Source organism: Ambystoma mexicanum, chromosome 11 (genome assembly GCF_040938575.1).
Source record: "Ambystoma mexicanum isolate Mex_15411 chromosome 11, UKY_AmexF1_1, whole genome shotgun sequence".
Classification (NCBI taxonomy): domain Eukaryota; kingdom Metazoa; phylum Chordata; class Amphibia; order Caudata; family Ambystomatidae; genus Ambystoma; species Ambystoma mexicanum.
The window spans coordinates 36,802,392-36,825,985 of record NC_090934.1 but is presented as its reverse complement, the minus strand read 5'-3'; the positions used below and the strand labels follow the sequence as shown (position 1 = coordinate 36,825,985).

At 47.1% G+C, this 23,594-nt stretch overlaps 2 protein-coding genes across 4 annotated transcripts in view; one reads left to right on the top strand and one right to left on the bottom strand.

Moving 5' to 3' along the window:
- The window catches only part of DCDC2B (doublecortin domain containing 2B), a 184,568-nt gene extending 171,126 nt beyond the window's left edge, over positions 1-13,442 (top strand). Inside the window, exons 10-14 of one of the 2 annotated variants that reach the window (XM_069622481.1) lie at positions 1,221-1,283; positions 1,416-1,478; positions 2,410-2,703; positions 3,069-3,128; positions 10,046-13,442. In XM_069622481.1, the coding sequence (XP_069478582.1) occupies positions 1,221-1,283; positions 1,416-1,478; positions 2,410-2,703; positions 3,069-3,128; positions 10,046-10,384 (819 nt within the window). In that variant the 3' untranslated portion in view covers positions 10,385-13,442. Of the gene's footprint in view, positions 1-1,220; positions 1,284-1,415; positions 1,479-2,409; positions 2,704-3,065; positions 3,129-10,045 lie in introns of both variants that reach the window. The other variant, XM_069622480.1, reaches the window with a different exon arrangement.
- A 563-nt stretch (positions 13,443-14,005) lies between these two features.
- Positions 14,006-23,594, bottom strand: part of TMEM234 (transmembrane protein 234) — an 83,956-nt gene continuing 74,367 nt past the window's right edge. For both annotated transcript variants that reach the window (XM_069622483.1, XM_069622484.1), the window contains exons 4-5: positions 17,495-17,587; positions 14,006-17,324 (exon numbers count right to left, since the gene is read on the bottom strand). In XM_069622483.1, coding sequence (XP_069478584.1) covers positions 17,260-17,324; positions 17,495-17,587 — 158 coding nt within the window. In that variant the 3' untranslated portion in view covers positions 14,006-17,259. The remainder of the gene's footprint in view (positions 17,325-17,494; positions 17,588-23,594) is intronic.

Here is a 23,594-nt window from a genome sequence, read left to right as displayed (position 1 = left end):
CAGTGCATGTGCTTTGGGGATACCACTCCCGCATCCCACGGTTGACAGATTCTGCCCTCTCCGAGCTTCTTGTTTGAGCTGTGTCTCTATTTCCAGTGCGTGTGCTTTGGGGATACCTCTCCCGCATCCCATTGTTGACAGATTCTGCTCTCTCAGAGCTTCTTGTTTGAGCTGTCTCTCTATTTCCAGTGCATGTGCTTTGGGGATACCTCTCCCGCATCCCACGGTTGACAGATTCTGCCCTCTCCGAGCTTCTTGTTTGAGCTGTGTCTCTATTTCCAGTGCACGTGCTTTGGGGATACCTCTCCCGCATCCCATTGTTGACAGATTCTGCTCTCTCAGAGCTTCTTGTTTGAGCTGTGTCTCTATTTCCAGTGCATGTGCTTTGGGGATACCTCTCCTGCATCCCACGGTTGACAGATTCTGCTCTCTCAGAGCTTCTTGTTTGAGCTGTGTCTCTATTTCCAGTGCATGTGCTTTGGGGATACCTCTCCTGCATCCCACGGTTGACAGATTCTGCCCTCTCCGAGCTTCTTGTTTGAGCTGTGTCTCTATTTCCAGTGCATGTGCTTTGGGGATACCTCTCCTGCATCCCACGGTTGACAGATTCTGGCCTCTCCGAGCTTCTTGTTTGAGCTGTGTCTCTATTTCCAGTGCATGTGCTTTTGGCATTAGTTTTGCCCAAGTTCAGTATTTTGCACGTCTTACGTTTTTGCTCCGGTGGTTTTTTTGTATTTTAGTTTGTTGGGTTGTCCTAGTTCTGCCACAGGCTGAACCATGAAGCCTGAGACCCCGGGACTACACAGGCCTTTCATGAACACGCCCCAAACCAGGGTAAAAAATAATTCCTCACCGTACTTGGATCCCGCACCCACAGCATCAGGGGTTATACAGACCTCCCACCTCTGCATCTTTAACCCCCAGAACCTGGTAGTCACAGAGACCTCCCACCACCACCCCTTTAACTCTGAAACTGGGTGCCACAGAGACATCCCCTTTGCCCATCCAGATCTCTAGACCTTGAGATTACATGTCTTCCACAGCCCACCCCTGCCCCCAAGATACCAGGCTCACACACAACCCTCACCCCCAAATGCTCCTCCCCTCCCCCACAGCCTCAGACTCTCATGCCCTGCATCCACAGACCCCACCACCCTTGATAAATCTCCTGGGAAGGTTGGCTGGCTGCAGCGTGTGATACTCTCTTGTGTTCTTCTCAGCGCACTGCAGAGACCATAGAAGAGGAATCTACATCCAGGACGACGGTCGCAGCACCCAATAAGGTACAGTGACGTGGAAAAGTGGGTGGCAGTGCAAGCTGCAGATCATGGAATCCTCCCAATGGTCTCCTTCAGTGCCTCAGGAGCGGAGAGTCTACTGTTGAGTGACACACGTATCTCATTTTTTCTTCACAGCGAACTACGGAGATCATCAAAGAGGAAGCGACACCAAGGAGGAAAGCACCCGCTCCAAAACAGGTACAGGGATGGGCAACAGAAGCTTGCAGACGAATGGGGTAGCAGATATTGGCAGGTGTCAGTAACTGGGGGGGGGGTGGGAGTGAGCAATGTGTGGGGTTGAGAATGATGTCAGTTGTAACAAAATGGCAAGAGGAAAAGTCAGAGTAAAGGATTGTGAGAGTTGATCAAAGGAGTAAATAACAAGAGGGCGTGCGGAGCACAAATCAAAGAGCGGGGAGAGAAATCAGGGAAGTGGTATGAATGCTAATAACACGAGAGAACCAGCAGACATAAATAGTTGGAGTGAAAATATTAGGACTGTGAGTAAAGAGAGCCGAGAGTAGTGGGAGTGAGAATTTAGCAGCTGCTGGGAAAAGGGGTATGTAACGGGGTGAGCAGGTAAAGGTGGGGTGAATGATGGGGTTGAATGTTATGGAATTAACTGCGCTGCAAAAATCCCACCACACCTGCAGGGAGAGTTCCGTGGTTTACATACTCGCCCCATGGCGATGGGCGACAAAATATTTACCAGTGCTTTATGTAAAATGATGCACGTCACAATGAGCACACTTCAAATTTGGTGCAATGCTGCCACCCAAAGACCAGCCATGCACAGTGAAACTTATTTGCCATTTAATTTCTGAACACAAAGTTTGTTTGCAGTAAACGTCAAATACAAGTTTCACATCCTCATACCCGCCAGCAAGGTCGAGTACCATGCAAATGTCACTCACTTTCATTCAAGCTCCTCGACAATGAAAGTGGCCTAGTAGATATTTGCGAGCCGTACTGCTGAGATTATCAGATTTTTAAGCTACAGAAGATGTGAGTAAAATAGGGATTACTAACAGCATGTAAATAATCAGAACAATACATTAGGTTGTCGGGGTAGTGGGGAAGTCATCGTAGGTTCTGTCCTCCGTAAGCAAAGTTTTTCTGTCCTTTTAAGCGAGCTGCAGAGAGTATTGAAGCAGAAGCTACAAGGAGGAGGAACGGCGCTGAAGAGAGTATTGCGGAAGAAGCTACAATGACGAGGAAGGGAGCTGCAGAGCCTATGGAGGCAGAAGCTACACCAAGGAGGAGGAACGGCGCTGAAGAGAGTATTGCAGAAGAAGCTACAATGAAGAGGAGGGGCGCTGCAGAGCCTATGGAGGCAGAAGCTACACCAAGGAGGAGGAAGGGCGCTGAAGAGACGTTCGAGGTGGAAGGTACACCAAGGAGGAAGGCTGTAGCTCCCAATCAGGTAGCGTGATGGGTAACAAGTTGGGTTGGGGGGAAGGTGAGGAAATAGGCGTAGGGGAGCAGTCACTCACTCGTAGGAGTTATATGGGGTTGCGTTTAACAGGACTCGGAGTGTGAGTGAACTTGCTATCAGTGAGAATATTGGGGACATAAATAAAGGGGGCTCTGAGATGAAAATCGTGTGGTTAAGAGTGTGCAGGTAAAGGGGGTGCCACAAAGGGTGGGTGGGTACCAAGGTTATAAGTAGCAGAGCACGGGCCAACAAGTGGACAAAAAATGATACTGCAAGTGAAAGTGGGGTAAATAACAGGAGGTTAAGCGAGATTTCCTCAGTAAGTGAAGCTTGCTTGTTTTTCACCTCAGCAGGCTGCAGACTTTATCGAAGACGAACAGGCACCCAAGAAGAAGCCAGCACCTCCCAATAAGGTACAGTTATGAGTGATGGGTGGGGGTAATGGAGGGGTCGCGATGAAAGCATTAGTATTCATTTGCACAGCAAGACGCGATTCAACAAGAGGACCTGCACATGAGCAAGAATGCTGGGTGGGCAGTACTAAGAATAGGGGGTCTTCCATTAGTGCAAGAGCAGCAGCAGAAGATACATTAGCAGCAACAGTGGGACAGCACTGACGACACAAGTGTATTGCATGCTTAGAACAGGACTAACAGCATGGACTCTTCACATACAAGGCAGGGTTATCATACACTGTATATTCATCAATTTATAGGAGAGGGTGAGGGCTCTGAGGGCAGTGGAGGTGTAAGAAATGAGGGTGCGAGCATCAGGACCCTGAATAACTGAGGGTGGGCCACGGGGCTATGAGTAACAGTTTGTGAGAAGCAGGTGATGACAGTAACAGGGTTCAAGAAACGTGGATACGGGTTAAGAGTTGCAAGTAAAAGGGGACAGGGGACACAGCGATGTGCAAGTAACAGGTAACGAGTACACCAGACATAGGAGTAACTGGAGTGTGCATGGAACAGGTAACGAGTACACCAGACATAGGAGTAACTGGAGTGTGCATGCAACAGGTAAGGAGTACACCAGACATAGGAGTAACTGGAGTGTGCATGCAACAGGTAAGGAGTACACCAGACATAGGAGTAACTGGAGTGTGCAAGTAACAAGTAATGAGTACACCAGACATAGGAGTAACTGGAGTGTGCATGTAACAGGTAAGGAGTACACCAGACATAGGAGTAACTGGAGTGTGCATGTAACAGGTAAGGAGTACACCAGACATAGGAGTAACTGGAGTGTGCAAGTAACAGGTAATGAGTACACCAGACATAGGAGTAACTGGAGTGTGCAAGTAACATGTAACAAGTACACCAGACATAGGAGTAACTGGAGTGTGCATGTAACGAGTACACCAGACATAGGAGTAACTGGAGTGTGCATGTAACAGGTAACGAGTACACCAGACATAGGAGTAACTGGAGTGTGCATGTAACAGGTAAGGAGTACACCAGACATAGGAGTAACTGGAGTGTGCATGTAACAGGTAAGGAGTACACCAGACATAGGAGTAACTGGAGTGTGCATGCAACAGGTAAGGAGTACACCAGACATAGGAGTAACTGGAGTGTGCATGTAACAGGTAAGGAGTACACCAGACATAGGAGTAACTGGAGTGTGCATGCAACAGGTAAGGAGTACACCAGACATAGGAGTAACTGGAGTGTGCAAGTAACGGGTAATGAGTACACCAGACATAGGAGTAACTGGAGTGTGCAAGTAACATGTAACAAGTACACCAGACATAGGAGTAACTGGAGTGTGCATGTAACCGGTAAGGAGTACACCAGACATAGGAGTAACTGGAGTGTGCATGTAACAGGTAAGGAGTACACCAGACATAGGAGTAACTGGAGTGTGCAAGTAACAAGTAATGAGTACACCAGACATAGGAGTAACTGGAGTGTGCATGTAACAGGTAAGGAGTACACCAGAGATAGGAGTAACTGGGGTGTGCATGTAACAGGTATGGAGTACACCAGACATAGGAGTAACTGGAGTGTGCATGTAACAGGTAACGAGTACACCAGACATAGGAGTAACAGGAGTGTGCATGTAACAGGTAACAAGTACACCAGACATAGGAGTAACTGGAGTGTGCATGCAACAGGTAAGGAGTACACCAGACATAGGAGTAACTGGAGTGTGCATGCAAGAGGTAAGGAGTACACCAGACATAGGAGTAACTGGAGTGTGCAAGTAACAAGTAATGAGTACACCAGACATAGGAGTAACTGGAGTGTGCAAGTAACATGTAACAAGTACACCAGACATAGGAGTAACTGGAGTGTGCATGTAACGAGTACACCAGACATAGGAGTAACTGGAGTGTGCATGTAACAGGTAAGGAGTACACCAGACATAGGAGTAACTGGAGTGTGCATGCAACAGGTAAGGAGTACACCAGACATAGGAGTAACTGGAGTGTGCATGTAACAGGTAAGGAGTACACCAGACATAGGAGTAACTGGAGTGTGCATGCAACAGGTAAGGAGTACACCAGACATAGGAGTAACTGGAGTGTGCAAGTAACGGGTAATGAGTACACCAGACATAGGAGTAATTGGAGTGTGCAAGTAACATGTAACAAGTACACCAGACATAGGAGTAACTGGAGTGTGCATGTAACCGGTAAGGAGTACACCAGACATAGGAGTAACTGGAGTGTGCATGTAACAGGTAAGGAGTACACCAGACATAGGAGTAACTGGAGTGTGCAAGTAACAAGTAATGAGTACACCAGACATATGAGTAACTGGAGTGTGCATGTAACAGGTAAGGAGTACACCAGAGATAGGAGTAACTGGAGTGTGCATGTAACAGGTATGGAGTACACCAGACATAGGAGTAACTGGAGTGTGCATGTAACAGGTAAGGAGTACACCAGACATAGGAGTAACTGGAGTGTGCATGTAACAGGTAAGGAGTACACCAGACATAGGAGTAACCGGAGTGTGCATGTAACAGGTAAGGAGTACACCAGACATAGGAGTAACCGGAGTGTGCATGTAAGAGTGGTATGGGCATCATAGGTGTGTAACAGAAGACACAACACAAATGCAAGTAACACGAGTAGCAGGAAGGATTGAAATAGGGGGTATAGCAGGCGCTTGGATTACAGGTGTAAAGCGGGCTCACATTACTTGGGTTAGGAAGCAGCAGATAAGAGAGCTGGACAAGCATGCATGCTTCAGCTTTAAAACATGGTCAAAATTCCCCTCCCATCCTTCTTGACTGGTTCAGTTAACCCTGAAAAAGTCTTCCTGTCCGAGCCATGCTCTCAGATGTCATGGAATCCAGCTAGCCAATGTCATAGCAGAGTCCGTTCAGCTGCACTGCACCCCTGGGTTACAGCAGGAAGTAGAAAGAAGACTACTGGGGACCTGTTTCTGTGGCTCTCCAGCGTCGGTGTGTTCCATGGAGATGCATGTTCTTCTGCATGACTCAGTAGCGCCACAGCACGTGAATCCCTGGAAGGTACCAATGCCATCTCAGTTCCAGGGGGGGAACAGGATGATGTTCCTTCAGCTTGTCCCCGTGTCTCGGTATCAGGTCCACTAAGTGACAAGCAGGTCACCTTCCTTCACAGACGTCCACACACCCCTGTTAAGCTGCTTGAAGGCTGAACACTCGTGTCCAGGCTTGCCACTCCATTGAAGATCAGAAAATGGAATGCCTTTAAGAAGGAAAGTCCCATCTCCAATGCTGGGTGGCCTTTTGGGGGGATGGCCGAGGCTGTGCCAGGCAGGAAGGAAGGTGAATGGTGCTGGACAGTCGGTTGCAGAAATCATCTCTATGCCACTGAGGGTAAGAGAGCTGCCACTAGGGAAGTAAGGTTTCATTTTAAAGGGATATGGCAAAGTGCACGTATAGTGCGCTATTCCAAGGCTCTGGATAAAATCTACAAAGAAGGGGGAAGCCAGAGGGCTTTGAACCGCAGTGCTTTATTAGAAATCTTCAAGAAAATCCCAGATCTTTACCTACTCTCAAGTGAAGATATAGAATGTGTACATTTTCCGGATAGAGACTGTGTGACCATTGTGCAAATAGGTCTAAAGTCTAAGTTGGAGGCGGAAGCAATTTTGGCGGTTAGAATCAGACCTCAATAACAACAGGAGCTATGAAGTCCTGACGAAGCCGCCAGAGAAAGTTCTAAAGTCACCTCAGGGAGTTTGAGGAGTGGGGGTATCGATACAGTAGTATCTCCGCCCCTCTCGAATCAAGACAGCAGGGAAAAGCGGCTGCAGACCAATCGATACCAAATCAAAGTCTTGGTCTATGCTTCCCGAGATCCTAAACCAAATCTTGAGAAACAGGGTGTAGGGGAGGACTCTCTCTAGCCCCACAGGGATCTTTTTTTCTCTTTGACCAGCACGACTTGATAATGCTACAAGAGATGTCGTTGATTGACTCTTTCCAGATAGACAGATTTACAACCTTTCATACACTGGCCTCTCATAAAAACTGTGGTAGACCGTCGGGAGGCCTGGCAATAGCAGTCCGAAATTCTTGCTGTATTGACTTTGAGCTGATTCCCACAAACATGAGCGGAATCGAAGCAGCGAGGCTGAATCTAATCCACAAAACCGAGCAGAACGTCATAGTGTCCGTGACCCTTTGGAATGAAGCCGGAGTCGAACTGGCGGGCCTATTTGGATAGCCTGGCAGGACTACTCCTAGAAATAAGAATGAGCAAAGGGTCTCCCAAAGTTCTCTTAGCGGGTGACCTGAACTCCCAGTGCAACCCCATAGATAGACAGATGGGTGATAAAGGGCAGCTTCTTGGACTGGTAATGGTTGAAAAATGGTTAAGCTTCCTAACAGAGTGGAATCTAGTGATGGCAAATGGTGCCATAATGGGAGACATCCCTCCTGCTGCAACGTGGAGTTTGGGTTCATCAAGCTAAATATTGGATTATGTTTTTCTGTCCCCCTATCTATTCGCCCTTTGCGAAGAAATATTGGTGGGGGGTGGGGCAAGTGATCATAGGAGAATCTCCGGCTTAATAAATTGGGACTTCCCGACAATCCATGCGGGTCTATGCCCTAACGTGATTTTAAGGATGGTAAGAACAGACTCCTAAGCTTTAAGAAAGGGGGTGCAAGATTAAATGAAGAGCTCTATAATAGATGTTGGGGTTTGAGGTATGTAGAATTAGGCCAGGGATGCACCCCAACACATATTCAAGCCGACTTATGGTCTGTAGAACGGACAAATGCCAGGTGCACTGTCAGGCCACCAATCATGGGGAAAGGGATTGGTGTGAACACTTTGCTGCTGTATACAGGAAGCCCCGCAATGTATATGCTACTAAACAGAGGGATGCCCTATGGTATTTAGAGATCAGAGGAGAGAATTTGAGAACAAATAATCAAATCCTCCCCTTCGAGGGCATCCGGTCCGAATCGGCTTACGGATGTCATTATGAGGAGTAACGTAGCAACCTGGTCCATAGTTTTGGGTATACTCTTTGAGAATATCCTAAAGGGGAAAAAGCCTGCTACCTCTTCAAAGTCCTCCAGCATTATCCCGATTTATAAGGGAGGCGATCGGTCGAATCCTGGAAATTCCCGCCCGATCGCCCTTCTGGATGCTGGGAGTAAGATCTTCTGAGGGCTGTTACTGAGAGAGCTGGAGGCCTGGTCAACAAAATATGAAATACTAGCAAATGCCCAAATAGGCTTTAGGAGGGGTCTAATCTGCCTCCATAAATGGCCTAGTTCTGAATTTAGTCAGTGAAAACCTGTGGGTTAAAGGAGGTCCTGCCCTGTATGGTGCTTGGATCGATCTATCGAAGGCATTTGATGCGGTTTGTAGAGAGTGCCTCTGGGCTAAAATGGATGTTTGGGGAATACCCCGGCACCTCCTAGCTATACTGGCAAGCCTTCATGAAGAGATCTTCCTGAGGATCAGACTGAATGCAGCAGGCCAGCTGTCGGTCCCGGAACAGGTGGGCAGAGGGGTCAGGCAGGGTTGTTCCTGGCTCCTATTCTGTTTGACCTATATATGGCGGATCTTTTTATAAGTCATGATCTTGCTGCACTGGTCAGCCCTAAATTAGGTGGTACTCCCATCAGCTGGCTGGCTTATGCCAATGATGTAGTCTTGCTGGACTACTCTCCGGTGGGTTTGCAGCACCTCTTAAAAGCGATGTGGAACTACGCAGAGAAATTAATTAGAGATCAACGCAAAACAATCTAACAGAATGATCTGCAAAACGCCAGGGAAACAGGTCCGACACCTAAAATGGGCTTTAGGAGAAGAGGGGATACCTATAGTGAACCAGGCAACCTATCTGGGCATTAAATGATATGCCTGTGCCTGTCCGATGTTGAATGAACTGAACCTGGATCTAGATGATAAATCCAGCAGGTGGCCGAGCAAGAAGAGGCAAGATCTGAAAACATACTGCAAGTTCTCTCTAGAGCCGCTATTAAAATTGTACACTGCAAAGTCCTAGCGAAATCCTTCCTCTCAATTGATAAAAAAATGGCAATCGATCCGAAGTACCCAAGACGCTTCCCTAATCCAAAAATGAGACAGATGTTTTGAAACAGACTGATTGCCGAGTAAGAAACAGCTGTAACAATCCAAGGGATTCGAGTGCTCCAAGCTTTAGGTCTCATTGCCAAAGCCTGTTCATAAATAGGCTGGCCTTTAGGCGATTATATGATTGATCTATGCTATGATTGATCTATGCCATAGGAGGAGAACTGGCGATATATGATCAGCATAACATCGCTATCCGCCATTACTCTCAGATGAGGGGCGGTGGGGAGGGAATGCGTCTATTCTTAATCTCTCTTCTTCACTTTTCTTTCTTTTCTTCACGCCTTTTTATTACTTTTATGAAATTGTGTATAGACTATTTTTATGCTGTAGATTTGCTGTTTCCTGTATGTAAATGCGGTTTTATTGTGAAAAGCCATGATTTGGCTAAAGACACAAATAAAAAATTATTAAAGAAGAAAAGTGCGCTAAGACTTAGCATTAGAGCAGCGGGACAGTATGCCTGTTTTCAAGGCCTTCCTGAATTGCCTCAAATGGTCTTCAGGATAGAGTTCCAAAGGTGAGGGGCGGTGGGGTGGGATGCCCTTCAGCACACCCCCTCCCCCCCATGAGCAAGCACTGTCCTGCTTTGCCAGAGGGCCAACTGCCCTGCTCTCCAGGGTTGGAATCAACCACAGCGTCTTATGTTATGATGCTCCATCCGCTGGGATTTTTCCAGACACCGAGCGATGAATGAGAAAGTGAACAGTGAGAACTGGAGTTCCAGCCCATTATATTATGATCCTAATCTGGCATTCTATTTTTTTTCTCTAGACACCTCGAAAGACGCAGGAGCAGAGAGAACCGCGGACAAGCCAACTCGAAGCACCCAAAGATACCAAGGGCATAAAAGCTGGAGACAAGAAAGCACTGCATGAGACTAAAGCAAAAGGCAAGAGGAGAGGTTCCCGTGACATTGAGGAGGAAATGGACCCCGACATCGAAGAGGATGACGACCAAGGAACATCCCATGATGTGAAGAAGGAAAGGGATCCCAACATCGAAGCAGATGGTGACCACAAAGTGTCCAACGATGCAGCCAACGATGATGATGATGATGATGGGGCCGACGGCCAAGGAGCGTCAAATGAAGTGGAGGAGGAGGGTGGTTAGGGCAGGGCAAGTGCAGCCTCTGGGGGTAGCGCCCAGTCCTGAGGAATAAAAAAGGACCAAGACCACACTTAGGACTCAGTGGCTGGTCAGCTTTGCAACCTCCACCCGCTTATGCCACCTTCCTGAAATAAAGCCATTTCCGAGGCCTCGTCTGGGCATCTCAGAGGCCCAAGCTCTTTAGCTTTTACATCAGAATCCCCCCTGTGCTTCACAAGAACCTCGCATGTAAAATCTGGAAATATGGGATGGGGTGGCAGGGAGAGTGCTTGGGGGGTCAAGTGTTTTATTTGTTAGTAACAAGGGGTTTTACAGAAGGTTCTCTTGGATTTCCGTTCCTTTTGCTCGAGGGGGAGGGGCGAGTTCTTAGACATCTCCGGTTTTGGAATCTAATGCATTCCTGAACACATTAAATAACTTCCCAAATAGCCACAGTTGGAAACGCCCTCAACACCATCAAAAAACACTTGCTTTGTTCCTGAAATCAGATTAGGTTCAATAAGGAAAACCGAAACCCCGTCAATAACAACCAACATAGTGCGGGTGGCACAGGAACAGGGTGCGGTTGCAGAATGGCTGGAAAACATTCATTATAAAAGCGTGCCTCTTGCTGGTCATGGGGTGCATTTGTGAGATTTCTTGCTGGATACGAGGAGCCCTGTGAGCAGAAATGTCAAATTGATGGGGATACAAGCATCCTTTGATCAGTCTGTGCTACTTAGTCAGTCAAATTAAATTTGTATGTTTTACACCTTTAATAAAATGTCCTAAACCTTCTCAGAGCAGGTTGTAGCAACAAGCACTTGCCCAGTATATTTCCAATGTCGATCTTCGATGCCATCACAACTACTTTTTGCTTGGTGCGAAGCCCTTCTGACCACCAGAGGCGTTGCTAGGAGGGGGCTAAGGGGGCTATAGCCCCTGGTCTTTTGGTTGTAGCCCCGGATGGAATCTCAGGAGCTACAACCAAAAGTCTAGCTAGCCCCCCAGTCCCAACAGTTCTGACATCAGCATAGCCCCGGGTCTTTTCCAGACCTAGCAACACCATTGCTGACCACTCATCAGATCACTGCATAGCTATACGCCCTGCGTGCGGCATAAACAGTTCATAAGGTAATTGCATATCTCCACTCCCAGTACACGTCAAACTGTCCATAGACCATCCCATTGTCATTCATCCTTGTGTGACCTTTCCATCAGTCCTGGGACCACTCATTGCCTCCATGGGATCACTTGCAGTCAGTCTCCTCGTTACCTATAGGGTAAGCACTCTATTGTTGCCTCTGGGGCGTCCTACCTGTTCATACAGGTGTTAAAGAGCATGTTGATAAATCAGCTCTAGAAAGGGAACAACAGTGCATCAATAAAGCTGAACAAACCTTCATATTTCACTTCACTCTGCGGTTTGGTGAAAATAGAGGGGTGGAAGCTTCTCTAGACCACCATCTAAGAACTGTGTGAAAGCATTGGCCTGGGCGGCCCACTTTGTATTTCGACTGCAGTAGCGCACCCTGTCCATGAGTAGGGTGGCCTGGACTCACTATTGCCAATAACCTAGGAAATTCATTCACCAATGAAGGGCCTTAGAAATATTTGTTAGGTAAAGACCTTCAGTCACCACCTCATGTTGGGCTGTGGGAAGGTGTGGAAAGACTCTACTAAGAGCCTCATGGTGGAGGAAGCAGGGCTTGGATATAGCGTTAACCTGCTCAATGGAAGACAGCTGTCTTCCATTACCCAGCCAGCAATATGGCTGCCCATAATCTCTTCCATTGCCCAGCCAGCAGTGGCTGCCCTTAATGGCTTCCATTGCCCAGCCAGCAATATGGCTGCCCATAATGTCTTCCATTACCCAGCCAGCAATATGGCTGCCCATAATGTCTTCCATTGCCCAGCCAGCAGTGGCTGCCCATAATGAACCTAGGTTTGTAGGACTGGCCAACACCTAATCTTTGCTGGCCAGAAGTCCAAGAAATGTCAAGTTGCATCATTCCCAGGGATCACATTTAATTTGAGGAAATAATCAGTAATCCCATGTCGGATCTCAATAAAGCCAAGGCTTGACCTACAGAATATAATCAGGGCCTGATTGGAGCATTGCTCCACAATCTGATTGGCCCAGATCTGAAAGCAGTTCACTAGTTCCCACTGTAACATGAATACATTCTGGGATGCTCCACCGCCTCCGAGGTCACCCCTGGAGCACACCCAACTCCATGCATGCAGCTAGCTAGCTAGCTACGAGGGATTGCCAAGGATACACCCTCCATAGGAAGGGGTTCAAATGTAAGATTTGCAGAAGAAAGAGTCCAACCTTCTGTTGTTCCCAAGGTTCATATCCTTCAGCAGGCTGGCGGTATGTGGCACCAAGAGTGGGGCTTTAGATAATGGATAGGATTCAGGCTACCAACACAATGCACTCTCAGGGTCCACATCCTGCTTCAGTGGTGACGTTTTGGTTGGCATTACTCAGTCAACAGAAGGGGCCAAAAGAGACAAATGTGCATTGTGGCCACAGTAGATACTGCTTATGGTAGATATGTGAAAGAGTTCAATGGAAAGATTGCTGATGCTAGCTCCACAGACTCGCCCCAGGGCCTGCACGATTATTAAAACCAGAACAACAACTCTGCTGCCCAACGACTGAAATTGTAACCTGAGTGATCGCTTTGGCACCCAAAGCTTGAGTCTGAATGATTTTGGTAACGTGGGCGATGGCTTCATTGCTCAGTGCCAGCCAGTAGGATGTGCACTTTGTAGGATGTCTTGGCTGTCTATGGCCTGAGCCTGTACAAGAAAAGCTTGCCAATGAGAAATGTCTGGTACCATCATCTGCCACTTAATGCCATCGATGTTAAGTTCCGGCTTTTGCCATAGCCCAGTTCTGTGCATTAAATACCTGGTTATCGCAAATCATATGTAAATATAAATCCCTCCAAGTTACCAGCATATTGTCAGAAGCCTGTTTTTATGGCACAAGAAGTCCAAACCAATGTCTTTTGTGTTTTATCAATAACCTTTCATTCACATCATATAAGACTTAATAAACTATTTTACAATGCTTGTGTTGAACTCGCTTTATTTCACTGGCATTGCATTCTGGGCCTCTCTCAGGCCTTCCTCTCAGGCCTTCCAGCACCTCTGTCAGGTAACGCAGGCCTTGCAAATTTGCAAAATTCCCACTAGACCTGCATGGAGAGTTCCTTATTTTTCATACTCGACCTATGACAAATACACTTGCGCCATGGTGACGGGTGACAAAATATTTACCAGCATTTCTGTAAAATGTAGCATGTCGCCATAAGCACACTTCAGATTTGGTGCACAGCGACCATTTTATTTGCCAGCCACTGCAAACCAAAATGGTTTGCAGTACATGTCAAGTAAAGTTTCAAACATCCCTGTTAGGCAGAAACCTGTGCAGTTCCCTTAGGGACCACTGCAAAAGATTTAGGACTACAGGTGGTTGGGAGTAAACCCAATTGGTCGCAGTCTGTACCACCCAGATTTACCTGGTAGCTGTGGCTGGAGCAGTCAGACTTCTCTCAAGATGAGTTAGGCAGTATATAGAGTATACACAATAGGTACAGGGATACAGTAGCACAAGCAAACACTGACCAGAGCTTTGGTGTAAAAGTATATAATTATTTAAAGACATACTTGTAAATTACACTAGCACACAAAGAGGTAAGTAAATTCAACACACAGTCACTATTATATATGTATATATATACAACCCTAATTACTCATTAGACAAGTCTTAGTGAGAAACACCACTTATTTTCAGACAGAGGTGAGCGCTTAACATAAGATGGCACTCTAATAAATTATAGAAAAAGGGAGGGGAAAAGGCAAAGTTATGAAAGCACACAATTTCAATACTTTTCAAAGAACCACAGTGAGGCAGGTCAGGCAAAGTCTACTGGAGAGCAAGGAAGTTCAAATGCCAGGCCCACTCTTACAGAGAGCAAGCAAAATGTGTCCAGGGTCACACAGTGGGGTTATGCCCAAAGAGTCTTTGTAGATAGTTCATAAAAGATTGAGATCAAGTCAGGAAAAGTTAGTTAACGGGCCTCAGGCCAACCCAGGTTAGAAAGTCGAGGATTTACTGTCACCCCGAACGATCTGTCGCAAGGGAAGCCAGGCGGGAGACAGTACCTGAAAATGGGAAGAACACTCCAGCGGGGGCAGTTGTTCCTGGCAGCGGGTGCAAGTCAGTGTTTCGTCCAGAGGAAGAGGAGGTCTCGACGTGGAGGAAAGCTAAAGGTTGTTGCGCTGCCAGGGAAGAAACCAGCCGCAGAGTTTTCCAGTGACAAGGTACGACCCTTTTCTTTGCGTTAGTGGTAAACCGTGGTATTCCGGTTGCCGGGGTGCTTGGCACAGGCAAGGTGGCCACGAGATGGTCCAGGAAGGCGAAAAGACAGGCAAACTGGTTATCTCCATCAGTCAAAGGAAGAAGACTCTCCGGGCTGGAGATCTCCTCTGTCGTCGGGAAAAGTGGTGAGACGGTTCAGCAGGGCTCCACCGGTGGTGTCGTCGTTGCAGGTCGGCTCGGCTTCTCCCTCCTCAGATTCTTTAGGTCCTGTGGCAACGTCTGAAGTCCCAGTCCCCAAAGCCCTGCTTTTATGCAGAAAACCTCCATTCATTCAGCCTAGCTGTCACTCAAACATGCTAAGTGGTTGGGCCAATCACACAAGAGTGCGACTTGAGTTGCCGAGGCAACTCAGTCCAGGGTGCCTAAAGCCCCTCCCACACACCCTGTGGTACCCAGACAGAGTGGCACCACTTTTGGAGGCTTCTGTGGAGAAGCCCGCCAAAAAGTGGAACAAAGGGCTCGACTTGGGTTGGAGTCACAGAAGCGAACACAAACGCCATTTTGGAACCAAGTTTCGGCAGAAAATACCAACCGGTGAATTTATATTAATTTAATAAACCGGCGGTATGTTCGAGGCTATATTAAAAAGTCGTAGCCTCGAACAATGGGAAAATCCCATAGGAATATATTTGCGGTCGAATATAAAAAGTAGTATCCACTGCCACCAGCCAAAACTCGGTCGGAGGGGACTGGACAGTGCCCCCTTGAACAACAGACCCCGGGGCAATCGAATTGCCCAGACCAGTACGTCCACAATATGATGGTTTATACTGGTTCTGTTCACAATTTAAGACTAGTAAATCCAATGGAGACTTTACATGCCCTGGGAGACAGTAGTCAGTCCCAGGGTATGGAGTCTATGTTGGGGGGTCGCTACGACACCCCTGGGTTCCTGCACGGAGGGTGCTTTGTAACCCACATATCAAAAACACATGAAACCCTATGGGGTAAAGGACCCCATAACCCATAGAACACACACAAAGTCAAAGGAACACCTCAAATCATGTCTAAGAGTGGGAGGAAAAGAGTCCCTTTTAGCAGGAGAAAAAAATAAACCCCAAAAATCCAGCAAAGCTGCTGGGGGACTCACTAGGTTTGGAAAATTAGCCTTAACAGAGAATTCTCCCTAACAATCCCCATACCCGCCCGCAAGATCGAGTACCATGCAAATGGTACTCGCCGTTCCTAAAATCTACTTGCCAATGCGAGTGGGCTAATAGATTCTGCAAGCCCTTTAACAGTTTCTTCTGGCCTCTGTCACATCAGTAGAAATAAGTGCTTTAGAAGTACTCTGGATGGTACAGAGATGGCGACCTGCCACCAGATTTATTGGGGACCACCAGTCTAACTGATGTGGGCGGCAATCAAACGAAAACTCACAGGGATGATACTCTGTTATAGGGAACGGCCAAATAAGTGAGAAATGGCCCACAACAAAGTCAGGAGGTACATGCAAGGAGAGGGTCCCACCACTTAGTATGTCAAAACAGAACATTCAGTAGGAAAGCCAAAACACTTCACTAAAACAGGAAATGCCAGCCCTGGCTGTGGGGCTCTTCCTGAAGAACCAGTCCCCTTATAGATCTGCATAGAAACAGTCAGAACCAGTTATTTTTCTGCCTGCAGGAATATCCATGAGGAATGTCTGTGAACCATAGGGGTCCTGCTCTCCATGCAGCAGGAATGTTCCTGGAGCATGGTTGTCCTCATCACAGTTGCAGGCATCTTATATGTTTGGTGACATCACAGTGCCCTAAAATTGATCCCCTCCACTCACCATAAGGTTCCATTGGTGGTTGCATAAATCTCTCAAGACCAGAGTGTCCACCTGCCAGCCACAGAAATATGCCAAGACCACAGGATCCCTTTTATCACTGAGGTACTCCTCAAAGAGCACCCACTCCTGGTCATCTCTCCACCATCTTTGAATAAAGATCCCCTTAACTTCTGCAGAGGATTCATTTAGAGCCAGCAATCTCCCTAGATGCCTTGCAGTGATTCCATCCCAGTACCATGTGCAGTTGTTTGCTGCATTGACCTGTAATCCTCCTCCCCCACCACCCTCCCCGTGAGCTCCTAGACATTCCTAGTGGCTGCAGGGATCACCTTAAGGTCCGGGAAACTCCAGTGGATGCAGTGACTACAATGAGCTCCTATAGCTCCTCAACATCTGCACGTTCTCCCCTGTAGGTCTCTGGTCTCTGCTACAGGTTCTTGGTTTCCCCTGTGTCTGCAAGTTCTCCCCTCCAAGTCTCTGGTCTTCTCTGTGGCTGCAAGTTCTCCTCTATAGGTCTCTGGTCTCTTCAAGGTCTCCCCTGTAGTTCTCTGAACTCATCTTGAGGTCTTTGGTCCCCACGCCCAAGTGGGTCGCTCAGTCTGTGTGTCTGCATGTTCCCTCCTGTAGGACGCTGGTCTCTGTGACTGCAACGGGCCATTTCAGAGAACACCATCTCCTTTTAGGCTTCTGTTCGCCAAACCGAATGCACATGGCAGGTGCACTCCACTACTGAGAGGCGATAACGCACAGTGTGACCCCAATAGTGGCGATGGCCATTCCCAACATGGCTCCTGGAAAAACAACAGTGGGAGACCGTCACAAAAACAAGGAAGGGCACCAGGCATTAACAGCACTACTGAGGTCAGACAAGGGAAGACACCCGCCATTATCAGCCCACCACAGAGCAGATGTAGGAAGCAGCACATGACACCCACTGTGGAGGTAAATGCGGCTTACTTACTCATTCCACCAAGCTCCTCTCCAAGTGCCATCCCGGTTCCCACAGTGATCACTGAGGCCAAGGTGTTACAGATGGGCACGGCGAGAGAGAGGTCTGCAAGCCAGAAGGACAATGTTAGTGCCCTGGAGCCCCTATCAACATACTGTTCATTGAGGGCAGACACCAAATAGACAATAGAATCAACATGAAGAACAAAGGGTTAAAACAATACAAACTATAGTGATACAGAAACATGATCGGGTCTTGTGTTTCCAAACCCTTCTAACACAAACACACGCAATGTGGAAATCACAACAAAGGTACAGCAGGCAACTACCTGAGGCTCAGTTCAATCACAGAAAACAGGGCGATCAATTTCAATTTTTAGGTGCTGAATCAGGCAATGAAGACATTCCCCAACATTTGTGAATGTATCACACAACAGCACACTCAAGCTTCCAACATATGAACGCGCAAACCCAACTCATGATGGGCACACATCAGACATGTGCTGCAGCATTAAACAGATGAGATTACTTGCCATCTATCAGAAAGACTGCAGTATTTTTTTGCTACAAGTGTGTTGTTTAGTAAAACCAAGAGTGTGCCTCTCTTTCGCCATGAATGTCTTCTGGTGTCTTTCCCGTGTTACCGAACAATGTCACATTATTAGCCAGACATGACATCATGCATACACCAGCGACATGGATCACCATCTGCCTCACAGTTCTGTGTGTTTGTGTCTCTTGTCTGAGGTTGGCATCATGGAAGGAGAGACAGACAACAGATTCAAAGCTGAAAAATAGTATTTTATTAAAGAAAAGGTCGGGATGGAGTAATGCCTAACTTGCCCTATACTAATGTGGGATTTCCCTACCTAAAGGAAAGTCTGTGCCCATGTGTTCAACTTTCTGTCTGTATTCAAATCCTATACTTTCCCTCCCAACCAATACAAAACAAGGTGTAGGGGCGTCAACCAAAACAGTGCACCAAACATAAGGTTCAGAGCCGTTTTCCAGCACTGGCTTACTCTAGCTTCCTTTCCCAAATGTCAATAAGTTCAGCACAGGGTTCAATTTGTCTTCCTTTGAATATTAGAAAGAAAATACAGTTATATATCTTTGTGACGATCGGGATGCCCTTCCCCAGGTTCAACACAGTTCCAAGGCACCAATACTTAGGGTTCCTTTCCCCAAGCTTAAAGTAAATACCAGAAGAAATAACTTGTAGCTTTATCTTTCAAATGGACTTTCGCAATTCTTTATAACTGACAGTTCACTTCCCCAATTCATAATCAGTTGTTTTCCTGTTTTCATCAAAGTAAACTTCCTTGTTGGTATGTATATGTTCTCTGGTCTTGGCGCAGTTTTAGACCACACGGTCCACCCATTACATGACATGTAACCAAGAACTTAGCATTTACTTTTTCATCTTCCTTTGTTTCACAAATAGTAGCTCTCTGTACAGGCCACGCAACCAGGAACTTACAGGTTTCTGTCAGAGTTCAATAGTTGATCAACAGGCAGTTTCTTCAACCACAGCTTCACAACTTTATCACATGTTGTTTCTTAATCTTGATTCGGCTTTATTCAGTTTCTTTCATTCAGGTATGTAGTTCAGTTTGTCCAAAGATGTTGTTTTCACTTATAACAGTGGCTTTCACTTAATAAAGTATATCTTTGTTTGTTCCTTTCAATTCAGAATTCAAATCAATGCCTCCTTGCTCGTTTCATTCAATGCAGTATTCAATAGAAGTAACTTGCCTCGTTTCATTCAAATCTATAAGTTACTTTCACTTGTTTCATTGACCGTTACGGTATTCACAGTGTTCTTCGAGCGCCCCAGGAATTTTAAGTGTCCCCAATATTTACCCTGTCTTGGCAACTCCTGAGGGAAAGTCGGATGGCCAGGCACTCCACTAAGTACTCGCCGGCTGCAATGCGTAGCTTCGCCTGTCGGGAGGGTCTACTGCCGGCCTTCCCCTCCGTGAGAGCTCTGGTCTGCATTCACCATCCAGGGTCTCTTTCAGCGTACTGGCGTCTTGGTTTCTCTCACTCCTTCACGGCTTCCACTTTCCTTCTCCTTCCCTATCCCGTTTCAGCAGCTCCTCCTTTTATACATCTGTGTTGGGCTCCAACAGGCTGCAGGTGTGAATCTGGGTTTTGCATTACCTGGCTTGCCTGACCACAATTAAGCAAACCTGTGGGACATGCCTGACCTCTTGTTCGTCCCAGTACTCAAATGTGTAAAGGAGGTAATCCTCATGGCTCCTAGTTGTTTCTTCCTCGTCTCTGTACTGTTATGCATTGCAAAGGGGGGGGTGAAGTGGAATACTTTTATAATGATCCATAAAGGTCAGAGGGAGATTATATTGGTTATCATGAGGATATAATGGAATACCATGATTTGTTACAAAGTATCTCATCCCCACTCTTTCTCATCCTCTATTTAACATTGCTGGGATGATAATATCTCCTACCCTTCTGAGAGACCAGGGAACAAGATTAACAATATCCCATAGCCACTTCTGGGACAGGGGTTCCTTTCTGAAAGAAATATTGTGTCGCACCCATGGGCATCCCACATCCAATCCCCAAGGACCCTCCATCCAGGTGATCCTCCCTCGATTGTCTGCCCACAGGGGCAGAATACAAAAGCGATGGCCTTTCCCTGGCCACCTGCATAGAGGATACAAAGGGATAGAAGAAGACCTTCCGGTTTCTCACACTTGAGACTTATTTAGCCCCATACCTAACACTCAAAGACACTGTACTCTTTGCCACATTCACTCCACTTAGACACATTTCCTACTCTGCACGGGTTTCTCCTTTCTGAGACACAATGGACCTGCAGGGCGATTGTAGCGAGCCTCATGGGTGCTCGGTCTTCCTTTCAAAGCGAGCATGCTCAATTCCTGAGGCCATGTCACTGCATTCTGTAGCTGCTGCTATGGCAGACTACATTGCCCAGCAACCCACCAACTGAGTTGAGGAGGTGTCTTTCTCTTGCAAGCAGGGCAACAAATCATATACATGCACCAGAGATCCCAGGAAGAGATGGTATCTTCCTTCCCAGGGGAACCTAACCCGTCGCTCAACCCCAGGGCTTCAGTTCCCTGAAGACTTCATGCAGGAACAAAGTGTGCTACGGAACAACAAACCTCCTAAATTAGAAAATCCGTGAAATCCTGCAGAGCCACCAAACTCAATCCAAGGACTTCCAAGATGGTGCTGCATGCCGCATATGCTTATAACATCTTAAAGTTTGAATTAAACCCCATTATATACCATTATCCCGTGGAGCAATCCCTGTCCTTAGCCAATAATCAGATATGAGGGGGAATAAAAACTCATAAAGCGAATAGCCTATCCCAGGAGAGAATACAAGAACACATGTGGAAGATCCAATTAGAGTTAGTCTTAGAAAACACCCCAAAGCCTCATGGGTATAGAAGGGGATGGCAACATTCCTTCGGGGTCTTGGCTTTGGAGGAGGCAGACGTACCAGCTGATGCTCCCTTGATACACAGGGAGGCTGCTGTCGAAAGAAGACTGGAAGGGCCATTGCTCGGATGAAGCCAGTACAAGAAGGAGAGGTGGGAAGCTGTTGAGCCCTGGAAGCACTGGAAGAGGAAGGCTGATCAGATAGGCCCAACGGTTTTCCACCAGCGAGCCCAAGTAGAATATGAAGGCCTGTGATAGGAAGGCCAGAGAATTGCAGCAGCCTGAAAAGACCCTGAAAGATAAGGAGGAAATCCTCATGAAAGCCAAGGTCCCATTTGGGACTCCCAAGTCCATGATTCAGGAGGGAACTATGATGAATTCTAAGAGTCCAGGATGAGAATCCTGATGGGTCCAGGATGAGAATCCTGATGACTCGATAGTGGGGAGAAGCCCAATAGTGAACAGCTACTTAAGGAATCAGACTGAGTACCTTATGCAGGCGCCTACCCAGGAAACCTTGTTTGTTTGATTAACTTAGGGGCAACAGTTTGCTTTGGCCAATCCTTTGAACATTGGTTTATTAGCTTAGCGTAGTGTGGACACTAAAGCCTCTTAAGACTAGCTTTGAAGCCTTTCTGTTGGACACATCAGATTGCAGCATAGGGGCGTCTCGTCACCAGGACTGAAAAGTGCTTGAAAATATTAGCCAATACTTGGAGTTGACATACTGGAGATTTGGAAGGCGAGAAGCACACATTTCGTTATCCCCATCCTGACACCGTTTATATAGAAGTCCCTCTGTAGTTTTAGAGTGTGTGTTTGTTCCCCTCAGAATTTCTTTAACCCAAATTCCTAATGAAGCGGTCACCAAATATACATCTGTCAAGCTACTTTTTAGCTGTGATGTGCAACATTGACATGCATCAGAACACAAAAGCCCAACAGGGGCAGAAGAGCTACACGGCATGCAAGAGAAGGTCAGCTTAAAAGTACAGTTTAGAAGCAGAGATTCACAGATAAGTGGAGCAAGGAGTCATTCTGAATGCATACTGGTAGATGTGGTCACGATAACTACTTCAAACACCAAAAATAACACAAAGACAAAGATGTACCATTTTGCAAGCTGGAAGGATCAGGTCCAGGTGGCCAGCTCATACATAAAATGAGAAGAACAAATCATACAAGTTATTTATGTTGTATACTGGTAGTCCCCTGACCGAAGCTGCAGAGGGCTGTCCAGGGGGATGGGTGCCTCCCCGAGTTGGTGGATCAAGGCAAGGATCCACAGGAAGCTCTACCTCGGTCTGTATCGCATGGCTGGGGCTAGTCACGGTAGTACCTCCCCAATGCAGGCCAAATACTATAGCGCCCCTCCCCAAACCATTCCCGGTGGAAAACACTTCCCGACTTCTGAAATCCCCAATGGGATGCTGAGTGGGAGCACCTTAGCCCTTGAACAGTGCAAATCTATATTTCCATGGGTTTCCTAAGTCTGTAACACACACAACCAATGTCAACGATATGGCATTGGCTATGTAAACACCAATAGCTTGCCCAAAGTGCATTTATCTGCTGTGATGAATCTAGTGAGATCGTCACGAGACCCCGATATGGTCCTCCTCTCATGTAGCCAGGGAAAGACGGCCGTTACCTGATACTGCACCTCAGAGGTGGTAATTATGCAGGAGGATTACATGGAAGGGGACTCATATCAGGGGGAGTTGGTGACCTCCTTAACTCATGATTCCCCTAATGTTCCTAACGCCTTGCTAGCTTACTGTAATCAAACTGATGTTTTTTCTATAAAAACCGCTACAGACTTCAGAACCCAGAATGCCTGAGGTACTGGGACGAAGAAGAGGGAAGAGTCAAAGTACCATGAAGTTTAATGAGCAGTCTAGTTGTTGTAGTAAGAAGCACCTGAGTGGGATATTTAAATGCCAGAATGAGTTTCAGGTGGAGAGAGCGGCAGAAGCAGGAGTAGAGGCAGAGGAGGCAGCAGGACTGAATATGGGAGATGCAGAGGAAGCACCAGCTGATGCCAATGCGGGAGAAGTTGCGTGGCTGTGCAGAGCAAAGGCAGCTGGAAGCGACCTTGGGGAAAGCTACACTGTGTGGGAGAGAAGCTCCCAACACGCTGTGACCCGCTCCGGTCAAGAACCAGAGCCGGAGGTCTCCTGGAGCGGTCAGAGCTCCCCTGAAGGAATTTGCCAGCTGCAACAGTCATGAGAGCTGGCAGCAGTGTAAACAGACCCGAAGAGATCCACTGCAGCACCCGCTAGTCAACAGGAGACGCAGAGGAAGACCAGTGAGCCCGCCTGAAACGGCAGGTGCCCCGGGCACTCCGAAAAGAACTCTCAATTAAAGCTAATGCAGCCAGGAGCAACTTCCCTGATAAGGGATACCAATTGGGGGATAATTGAAACCTGCATTGCCAGCAGTCAAGAGGTTGCATGAAAGTAATACAAAAGTTGCAGGAGCACAACTCTCCTTATATGGGACGCCAATGGGGAGAAACTTGTAACCTGTATTGCCAAAAGGCCATAGAAGAATAAAACAAAGACAACAAGGGCGCAACTTCCCTTTTGTGGAATACCAATCTGGGGAGAGCTGTAACCCATATTGTCAAGAGACTTTAAAGAAGCAGTTATTGTTCCAACCTCCTCACATAGGTTACT